This window comes from Montipora capricornis, chromosome 4 (assembly GCF_036669925.1).
Source record: "Montipora capricornis isolate CH-2021 chromosome 4, ASM3666992v2, whole genome shotgun sequence".
Classification (NCBI taxonomy): domain Eukaryota; kingdom Metazoa; phylum Cnidaria; class Anthozoa; order Scleractinia; family Acroporidae; genus Montipora; species Montipora capricornis.
Window position 1 is genome coordinate 36094436 of NC_090886.1, and position 11614 is coordinate 36106049.

At 40.1% G+C, this 11614-nt stretch overlaps 1 protein-coding gene across 1 annotated transcript in view; it reads left to right on the plus strand.

Annotated features, from left to right (window-relative positions):
* LOC138046615 (adhesion G-protein coupled receptor D1-like) overlaps positions 1 to 1620 on the plus strand; it is a 125633-nt gene extending 124013 nt beyond the window's left edge. The window contains exons 10-11 of the mRNA XM_068893220.1: positions 29 to 151; positions 1197 to 1620. Coding sequence (XP_068749321.1) covers positions 29 to 151; positions 1197 to 1620 — 547 coding nt within the window. The remainder of the gene's footprint in view (positions 1 to 28; positions 152 to 1196) is intronic.
* The last annotated feature ends 9994 nt before the right edge of the window (positions 1621 to 11614 follow it).

An 11614-nucleotide genomic window follows, 5' to 3' on the forward strand; every position in this document is an offset into this window, starting at 1 on the left:
ATGACATTTTAACAATTTCTGACATTAGGAAGACTGCTGTTATTAACAATGAGCTGCTGCGTCTCCAGATTGACATTGCTGGACTCCAGGAGACCCGACTTCCAGAGTCCGGATGCCTGAAGGAATCTGACTATATGGTGTTGGTTTTGCAGTGAGAAATTCGGTACTAGACAAGGTTCTGCTTGATAACACTGGTACAGAGTGCCTACTTTCTATGAGTCTAAACACATCAGACGGACCACTCAATCTACTGTGCGTGTATGCTCCAACTCACAGCCCCTGATGATATCAAGGATAGCTTCTACAACCAGCTTGTATCCACCATCAAAGGCTACAAGAAGCAAGAACCTTTGATCATATTGGGTGACTTCAACGCACGAGTAGGTAGTGGCATTGAAGAATGGCCAAATTGTCTTCGTCATTTTGGTGTGCCTGCTGGAACTATGCTCTTATCATTAACTATGCATTACCGGTACCAACACACTTTTAAGCACAATGCCACACTATAGAGTGTCCTGGAGACATCCACGCTCCAAACAGTGGCACCAGTTAGATCTCATTCTTGCTAGACGGGCCCTCTTGACAAATTTTCTTGTTACCAGATCCTACCACAGTGCTGACTGCGACACTGATCACTCCATCGTGTGCAGTAAGATAAGGCTACAACCAAGGAAGTTTCATCATGCCAAACAAGAGCGGAAGCGAAAGATTGATGTCACCAAGACCCGATATCAAGATCAATCAACCAACTTTGAGGCACTGTTCTCGTCCACTTTTATACACCTTATTCGAAAATGACAGCCATTTAAATATTCTTTTGTTTTTATTCAAATTAGCCCTTGATGCCTCGTTCTTAAGCTTAAAATTTAAAAGAATATTTTATCTTGAACGAGGCAACAAGGGCCAATTTGTTACCGCATAAATCAGCGGCCATTTTGGAATAAGTTGTATAGGGGACTATGCAGCACCCTCAACTGAACAGTGGGATAATCTCAAGACCACTATGTACTCTACTGCACTCCAAGCCTTTGGTAGGAAGAAGCGAGGCCAAAGGAATGACTGGTATGACTTCAACTCTGCTAGACTCGACCCACTCATTGCGTCTAAGCGAAAGGCACTGCAAGCATACAAGGACAAGCCATCTCCAACGTCACTTCAAGCTCTAAGGTCTGCACGAAGCAATGTACAACGTGAAGTGAAGCTCTGTATAACGAGTACTGGTCTGACCTGAGAAGTAACATCCAGCAAGCTGCAGATACTGGCAACATCAATAGTACGTTTGAAGGTCTAAAGAAGGCCACTGGTCCCAAAATCAGCAAGACCGCCCCTATCAAATCAAAGGCAGGAACGATCATCACAGACAAAACCAAACAACTTGAAAAATGGGTGGAGCACTACTCCGAACTGTATTCAAGAGAAAACATCGTTCAACAGTCCGTCCTTGACGTCATCGACCGCCTCCCGCAGATGCCCGTACTGGATGAGCCACCACCATTAGAAGAGCTCTCCAAAGCTATTGACAAGCTGCCATCAGGGAAAGCTGCCGGAAAGGATGGTATCCCAGCTGAAGTCTTAAGAGTGGCAAGTCAAGTTTGCTGGTGCCCCTGCACAAGCTCCTAACTCAATGCTGGAAAGAAGGCTCAGTACCTCAAGATATGAAGGATGCCAGCATTGTCACGCTGTTCAAAAACAAGGGGGACCGACACGACACGACTGCAACAACTATCGTGGTATCTCTCTACTTAGCATTGTTGGCAAGCTGTTCGCCCGCATTGTCCTACATAGGCTGGAAACACTCGCAGAGAGGACATACCCTGAATCCCAGTGTGGATTTCGCTCAAAGAGGTCAACTGTAGACATGATTTTCTCTGTCCGCCAACTACAGGAGAAGTATAGAGAACAGAACAAACCTCTCTATCTGGCTTTCATAGACCTGACCAAGGCTTTCGACCTCGTAAGCAGAGTCGGCCTGTTTAGTATGCTCCCTCTGATAGGATGTCCACCAAAGCTCCTCAGCATAGTGAAATCCTTTCACGTCGGTACGAGAGGCACTGTACAGTTTGATGGAGATATCTGCAGCGACTTTGAAGTGAAGAGTGGTGTAAAGCAAGGTTGCGTATTAGCTCCCATCCTCTTCGGTATTTTCTTCTCTCTGCTCTTGAAACATGCCTTCAAGTCTTCAACTGACGGCGTCTACCTCCACTCCAGATCTGACGGTCATCTCTTTAACATCTCCAGATTACGTGCCGAGTCAAAGACGAGGACAGTCAACATCAGAGACCTACTGTATGCTGACGATGCAGCTCTCGTCTCCAACTCAGAAGACGCACTTCAAAGGCTACTTGACAGGTTCTCCAACTCCTGTGATCAGTTTGGCCTTACAATCAGCCTTAGGAAGACCCAGGTTATGGGACTGGCTACACCAGCCAAGCCTCTTCTAAAAATTAATGGCGAAAACTTAGAAGTTGTCCGTCAGTTCCAGTATCTAGGCTCTAATATGACTGACACCTTATCTCTGGATGTGGAAATCAGTAAGCGCATAGGCTTGGCTTTCACTACTCTGTCCAAACTCGCCAAGAGAGTTTGGGAAAACAAACACCTGAAAATACCTACTAAAGTCAATGACTACAAGGCCTGTGTCATCAGCACTTTATTGTATGGCAGTCAATCTTGGACAACATATTCCACTCAAGAACGGAAGCTCCAAGCTTTTCACCTAAGATGTCTTTGCAGAATTTTTGGAATTACTTGGCAGAGCAGGGATTCCATCGATGTAAACAATTCTACGTCAACGCCGTCTACGCTGGCTGGGTCATACCCACAGGATGGCTGATGGCCGCATTCCAAAAGACCTGCTTTATGGTGAGCTCGCAACAGGGTCAAGAAGAAGAGGTCGGCCTCACCTTCACTTTAAGGATGTCTGCAAGCGTGATATGAAGGCCTGCAACATCAACACGAAGTCATGGGAAGCTTTTGCGGACGACAGAACCATGTGGAAACAAATTGTTTCACAAGGTCTGGAAAGTGGAGAGAAGGCAGTTCGTACTGCAAATGATGGAGCCAGAGCAAAAAGAGCAGCCAGACAGCAAGCTTGTACTACCTCACAGCAGCCCTCGGTCCTTGTTTGTCAGTTTTTGCAGCAGAAGCTGCTCTTCCAGAATTGGTCCCTTTAGCCATTCAAGACGATGCTCCTTATCCAAATAACAGTGTGCTCCTCCATAGTCTTATAGACTGAAGGATGCCAACAACAACAACAACAACAACAGTGTCGATATGGCCAGACAAACACACAGAGTACAATTTCCATCGTGTGGCATTTGTGAAATGAGCTAAGTGGAATTTCCGTGAAGTTGAAATTCAGACTGAGAAGGCGGACTTTATTGCAGGTGTTCGCAGCTGCTAGAGTCGTTTGGCTGGGTATTAAACTAAACTTTGTTTTTTTTAAATATGGGTTTAATGAATAAGAAATCGATGATGTTGGACAATATTTCTTATGCCTTTCCTCATAGTTGTACCCCAAATCTATCTCAATAAATTTGAGAGAATTTGGCACTCTGATGTCGATCCAGATGGAATTCCACATTCGGGATTTCTAGCTCATTATGTGAAGAAACTAGGGACCAACGGATTTCTCCTTGCAAATTGTAAATAACCAGTAGCAAATTAGAGAATCAGTTCCATTTCTGTTTTGAATATTTTTGAGAAAATAGTAGTTTGAGTTTACACTCATTTCTTTCATAAACTGAAACCTCTTGTTGTAGGAAGGTTTAGGCTCAGACCGTATTAAGCAAAATTTTAAGAACATAAAGAGAACATGTCCGGTTAGTTGACAACAACGTCTATTTGGCTTATTTGTTTTTCGCGATGAGCGTGTTCTTATTGGATGATACACTTAAGAAAAATCACTGGGTAGTCCAACCACACAACTGCAAGAGCATTTTCGGGCTCAAACATCAAATCGACAAAAACAAAATTAAGGACGCTCAGCCTCAGCCCCAAAATTCGATGTTCTTACAAATAAAAGAGTGTACTTTGCATATACTATTGGTAGTAGTAATTAAAAGCCGTCAATTTGCGTGTGTGTTCAACAGCCGACGAAGGCTCACCGCTGGTAACGTTTTTCGAAGTAATTAAGGAAAAACAAAATCTAAAATCAATTGACATCTGGCTTTTAAACTGTGTGGAGCAAGAGTTGTCCGTTCTAAAATCAATTGACATCTGGCTTTTAAACTGTATGGAGCAAGAGTTGTCCGTTCTGCAAGTCGGCGTCAAGTTATGAAAAATATAATATGTTTAGTGGCGGTTTTTGGAATTGCTTGTCTGGGAGTATTTTCGCGTAAGTACCACTGTAACATGAATATTATACTTTTTTGGGGTTTCAATAGCTGGGGAAGCCGAGGACGTTTCGAACGCTATGTGTTTGCCAGTTTTGGAGCACATACATAAGAAGGCATCATACATTAGTACACACATTAGATGGCATGAAGTTAAGAATTTTGAAAGGAGTGTCAAAGAAAAATCTACAAGATCAGCCACAAGGATCTTAAATTTAGGCGGTAAGATAATCCACCAGTTGTGATGTTAATGTGCTATGGCGAAGCAAATCTTCATCCGATGGAAAAATGCATTCAATTGGCAGGAACGCAGGTTTCATTCGAGAATATCTTACCAGAAATTTTAGTATTTTAAGAGATACAAATGTTCCGCCGAAAACAAATTTAGCGGCAGGTTGTTCGATAAGAGATCTTTATTTTTTTTTCTTTTTTAGTTTTTTTATTTACAGACTATTTACATTTTACACTACTACCACTGCCACCACTACTGCCAACATGTACGACACTAAACGGACTCACCTGTCTATTCATCATTAAAAATACTATGGAAGTTGTCAATGTATATTGACGATAACATACAAATTAAACAAACCAAGACAAAATATCGTAACACTAAATCCTAACGAACTGACATTCCAACTCTAACGATGTAGGTCCAAGAGCAGCAAAAACTTAACTAATTAATAATAGTAATGATTATAATAATAATAATATTTTATTCATTTCTAGAGCGCATCTTATTATGATATGATCAGATGCGCATTCTTAAGTTACAAATACGAGAAATAATAGATTAGGTAGGTAGGTAGGTAGGTAATACTTTATTTAAAATATTCAAATGAAGAGAGAAACACGTTAGCCCCAACAACTCTCGGCTGGTTTCCATGGAGGGCGTGCTGACACATAAAACCGTATAACTGATACCAAAATTTGCCTTGGCTACTGATACTACGACTATTACAGAAAAAACTAGTGTAAAAATATACATCTTAGCAAGACCCAACTATTTTCTAATAAGCTTCTTAAATAAAGGAATTGACACGGCGAGTTTTTCTTCATTCGAGAGCTGTTTCCAAAGCATAGCACCATTAAATTTAAGACTTCTTTTTAGAGATTCCTTTTTCGGTTTAGGAAGTGTCAGATCAGTAGCCCTATTGCGTAGATGGTAATTAACCTGATCGACATTCCTTGTAACAAAAGAGTTCCTAAGGCCGTGGACGGTGTAGTTATATTTAATTCTTTATACCTTAGAATTGACTTTGCATAACGCAGTCTATCATCAAGTGTTTCCCAAGAAAGAGAGTCAATTAAGTCTTTGCAGCTTATCTTTCAATAATTTGCCGCAGGTGTCCCACAAAGGAGGACAGTATTCAAACTATGGCGGAACTAAACCCTTATACACTGTTTCCAGAGGCTACGGAAACAAAATTCGTGTCAATGTTTTGTAAAAAAGAGCACTTCAAAACAAAGACAAAAAAAACTAAAAGCTAAAGATGTTTGTAAGCCATTTTATGTAGCATAGGAGTTTCGGTGGTTGATCCTTTTCCCCACGCTGTCTTAAGTTTGCAACAACCTTCATCAACTTTTCCGCCATATTGATTTTGGGTTCATGTCTTGCTGTTTTCCTGGCTCCACAGCTATTATGCTGGGGTACCAGGGCTCCGATTCCGAGAATGCTTATGATTTTTTTTTAGGCTTTTTTTTTTTCAATCCGACCGACCGACCGACCGACTCAATATCAGGAAACGCATTCGACGGTAAACGAAAAAAAAAGGGGGATGGCCTGATAAACCATCGGTGTGCAGAATACGATGGATGATGATGTATTGGAACATCACTTGTTCAGTCTCCTTTGCGACATAAAAGGGTAAAAAGTAAACTTTAGTTAAGTCGTCTTTTTATAGGCCGTATTATATGACTCGTTTTTTCTGCTCTGAGAGGAGGTAATTCCCCAGTGATAAGTATTTCCAAGAGTGAATTAGAATCATTGACTAAGCGAACGGGGATGCAAACAACGTCTTCTCTCCATGGAACTTTCTGGAAGCGATTGGAATTTCGCTTTAACGTCATTTGATATGCAGTGATGTGATGGGGCAATCGAACTGTTTACTGCCGATATGAGGGGTTTCCTTGGCGGGAATGAGGAGAAGCTTCGTTTAATCTTGCCAAACATTGATTGATACGTGAAAGAAATTGCAAATCGCTCTTGGTATTTTACATACAGCTTCGTACTTCAGCAGATCACAATTAGAGGCGAAGGCTACAGTATTTCGTATCTCGTTAAAATTTAATATTTTTCCAGAAAGGAGAGACAGAGGAAAGGCGTTAAGTTTATTGCAAAGAGAGCTAAAAGGCAGAAAACAGTTTTCTTTTTTGCGTCGAACAAGCCTCTGAAATGTAAATGAGTTCTGCCAACAACAACAACAAGGTTTATTTCCACACATGAAAGAGGAGAAGAGAACAAGAATAATTAACAATTATTGGACGAGGTTGAGCAAAATATCGTGATTTGTCAGTGGCGAGCAGATCAATTATTTGCCGAAGCCGAAGGCAGAGGCAAATAATTATCTGCGAGACACTGACAAATCACTATATTTTGCGATAACTGAGGTCAATAATTGTTTTATCATTCGATCACCGAGTTTGTTTTTTGCTTTTGCTTCCGAGAAGCCGTAAGCGCGCGCTGCCTTGCAGAGTCGAGTAATGGCACCAATATCAATTGGTTTCCTTCTCAGCATAATTATATTTGTAGATGTCAAATTGTACTTACGGTCAAACGTTCAATAACACTAGGCATCAACAAAGCTGAAGAATTTCACAGTTTTCAAAGCTGGCTTCAGCATAAATCTCTTCAATACATATGCATTCGCCAACTTGTCCTTCGCGTCGATGACAAGAGCGACTCTTCGTCTACCTTTCTTTCCTTGAGATACTCTTGAAATTTGTTGAGTGCAACTCTTCTTAGAGTGCAACTTTTCTTAGAATTCTCACTGTTCTTTCGATCAAATGAAGATATGTCGAATCATTCTCTGACAACTCGGGGAACCGATCAGCCATTTTCTAACAAGAGCGTGATGTCAACAGCGCATGAGCAGAATATTATTTGCAGAAAAACAGTTTTTTGTAGGCAGTTATTTGTAGGTCACGTGGTGGGCTCTCGGCCAATGAAAAGGAAGGGCAAAATACACCGAATGATAATACAACTTATTTAGGGTATGAGGCCACCTAGAAAATAACTAAAAGCTAATTTAGCTAGGATGCGTAGTAATAGTCAAAATACAATAGTAGTAGTTGATAAATGGAGGCACAAGTGTAAAAGCAAAATTACAACAAAAAATAACAAATTTAAAATTTAAACACACAACTTACATTGACTCAGGGAATAGAGAAAACAACCGGAGAGAGAAGATAAAATTGATTAATAGGAATCGAAAATAACCTTAAGTTTTTAAGAAACGTTTAAATTTGCTGATACTTTAATAGACTCTTTAGAGATTCGTCAATCTTATTCCAAAGAATACGTCCCTTAAGGGCCCACTGACGTATTTCTTGGGGTGCGTTGCTAAGGATATAATGGTTAAGTAATTTGAGAGGATTTGGCATCATTTTGGTCAGTTTCCAACTTTTGTAAGCCAATGACTCTAAATATGACGTCATCATACCACGCCCATGGTCACGTGACCAATAAAAGAAAACTCTAAATTTGTCTCCGTGCTACGCAATTTGGGTATTTAATCGATGGTTTGATAATTTGTATTGGTTTTTGCATCCAGCCAAGCATGGTTTTCTTTTATTTTGAAAAATGTTCTTTTCAAAGCCATAAACGATACTGAAATACCCATAACTTTTTCAAAAAAGATGATTTTAAAAAATCAATGCTTAGCTATATTCTGTATTTGGGGGTGAAACGTTCCATGTAAAAAAAAATTAAGTCAATTTAAAACCGCCGGAAATTTAGCTTTTTTCTCAAACCGGAAGTCAGTTCGTTTACGCATGCGCAGTTTATCTGAGAACGAGCGCGAGGAAGGGCGAGGAAAAACCTTCGATGGGAACAACAGTTTGTGCGGTGACTATAGCTTGTGAGTAGGTTTTCTTGTCAGCTCATGATATGATGACGTCAGTTACCGGAGATAACATTTCACTTCCTTAGTAACGCGCGAAAAATCCGTCTGTGGGCCCTTAAAGCGAATATTAAATTTACCGTAATTTGTTCTCTCTAAAGGTATGCAAAACATCGATCTGGAAGCTAGCCTAGTTTTATACTTGTACCTTGAGGATACAAGGGTAGAGAAATTAAGGAAGGCAGAGGGCAGCATATATTAAAATGAAATCTCAACATAAAGACAGTTTAAATAATATATAACATCAAGGAACTTCATAACATTCAAGTCTTTAAAAATAGGAGATGTATGTTTATGACATTGAGAAAAGTGATATATAATTCTGCCTTCTTCTGTAAACCAATTATTGGGTGTAAATAAGTAGTTTCATGAGTATTACTTCAGATAGTTGCGCCATATACAGGGGCGGACGGAGGACTTTGTGATAGCGGGCCTCGAGATGTAGTCTAACAGTGGCAATATGGGCGCGATAGCTCCCGTCAGGAATGCGAACGGCGCACTTTTCTGAAGACTTTCGGGCGCATGCTACTAAGGGAAAATTTTTGAGAATGAAGTTCTCTGAGATGCAATCTAGTGTATTCTGGACACTTAAATTCAGCAAATGCATGGATTCCATATGTAATGCTGAAATATTTAATAAACTACAGGTGTGGTTGTGGCCAAAGAAGTAAAAACACTTTTTGCTATTCCACTATTACGCCGTTTTACCATATTTTGTCAAGAGAACGCGCAAATTATGAGACGGTAATACACTGTAGTGTCCCGGTTTGACCGGTTTAGAACAGAGCAAATACGGACGGAACGGGAATTTTTCAATGAAAGAAATTGTTTTCAACATGATGCAAAGACTGAGAATGTAGAGAATTTGGTTTGTGATCGCTTGTCACTTGTCATTTCGTTTATCCAGTCAAATACGGACATTTGGCTGTCTTTTGTGCTGTTTACATCGTTCGCACGCGCCCTGAAGGACCGATGATGCTTTCTTTTAAAACACTCTTACCAAATAAAATTGAAACAAAATAACACATTTTTGTAGTGGAATAATATATCTCTTATTCGATGGGTTAACATATAATACTGGCGGAAATTTTGCTTATTGCTCGTATTTTTCCTCGCCCCTGCGGGGCTCGGCAAAAGACTAGGCAACTCGCAAAATTAGGCACGTATTATATGTTAAACCATCGAATAAGACGTATATATATGACGCAAGCAGGGGCCGAAGCGATCGCGGCGAGAGCACAGTCTGCCGCCAAAGGCGGCAACATTGTCTCCCCGAAAAGTTGTCAAATCCAGTTTGTTTGAGATGGAAATTTACTGCATGCATTCTGGGAGATTTGGTCATTTGCGACTAAAAATGTAGCCTTCGAACACAGATTCTAAGAACTTTCAACAGATCAATCATAAGAAAATTTCGTAACTACATGTGACTAATTGTCTTCTCGGGCGGCCAAAGACACAATGACTTGCGTGTATTAAGAAAAGGTAAAAAAGAGAATGATACAGATGTCTCAGAGTAGAAGGAGAGAGCTGATGACGCAGTTTAGCTAAGATCCAGATGCCTCTGGAAATTTTTTTGCTTAGTGAACATGCTCTTTGAAATTAAGACGAGAGTCTAGAATAATTCCAAGGTATTTGATATGATCTTCTGCTTAATAGACGTTTGGTGTCCTCACATGTTTATGGAGACAATTTAGTCAGTTTTTTCTATAAAGGAGGAAAAAGAACAAAATTTGTTTTTTCAATATTTAAAGACAGTTTGTCAGCACAAAGCCAATTTTGGATGTTAACCAACTTAATTGGTTGGAGGGGGGGGGGGGAGGGAGGCAGGGGGTGTTTATTTAGGCAAAGAAAGTTACAGTCGTACGAGTAAATATCATTGAGATAAATAGGTGCCGCCAACTAACACATTGGAATATATCTCCATGTTATATCTGGGGTCGAACATAGGCGGCTTACCCAATTTTATATTTATTATTTGTTTTTCATTTTTGAATTTCACTTACTATGTCTTTGAAAAAATAATAATTCATGAATGAAAGAGCCAATCAGGTCACTGGAAAATGTGGTAAGTGTGTCAGGAACTTTTATGTTAATCTTGTTGTGTTCCCAGACAAAAATTTATTCGCTTCGATTCAAGGTTACAGAACCTTTAGTTTTGCTTTCAGCCAGCGGTTTTTTCCCTTTACACCCATCGTCCCTTGCGCGGATTGGGGAAGCATGTGCTTTTGCAAAATGGCGCCATTGTGTTTCAGCGCTTGTATTTCTGTCCGGAATTTTGTTCAAGTTAATCTTAGTTTTCAAGGGACGGTGCCGATGCTCAGAATGGCACAAAACGGGCAACAACGTTATGTATGAAGAGTGTGAAGTTTATTTCCCTTGCTGCTTGTAATTTTAATGTTGTTGGCTTCGTATCATTACAAAATACATTTTGTAATTTCCGTCACTTAGGTTTTACCTAGCTGTATTTTAGCTACATTCTAACTACGAATAAACTGGAGTTGAAACGTCTGTTGTGCACTTCTTGGATCGACGCCGTTACAGTAAGAACAAAAAAGTGGCACACAAGGTTATAGCTGAGTGTGTCACTGATGTTCTTATCACATTTTGACGTCTTTTGTGATCTATTAGTAAACAGACGCACGGCAACATGGAATCTATTTGTTTTATATAGTAAAGAATTAAACTTCATTCGCATAAAAGCTGATAGTGACGTCAATCGTGCGTCTGTCCTCTAATAGATCATAGGCAAGAACCAATCAAAATGCGAGAATAACTTGGGTTATTATATAAAAACCGATAAAATATTCCTCGTTAACATTCTTTGCATTAAGCATCTTAATACCGCATAGATTGTTTTTCTTGTATGCTAATGTTCTCCTCTCACAATTTGAACCTTTGTTCGGACTCCAGAGGGACGCGCTTTTGGTGGAGTGGTTCTGAAGGCTTTTTAGTAAACTGGCAGGTCGTGTTTTATCGGGTCTAAAACCACTCGGCCTCGCCTCGTGGTTTTACCCGATAAAATACTCCATCTCGTTTATTCTTAAACAGTACATATAGTACACACACCTAAAAAACTAAAAAATTATGATAGGCGTGTTTTCACGTAACGTCACGGTGGCCATGCTGGTGTTCCTGACTATGACTACATTCAAACGGTAT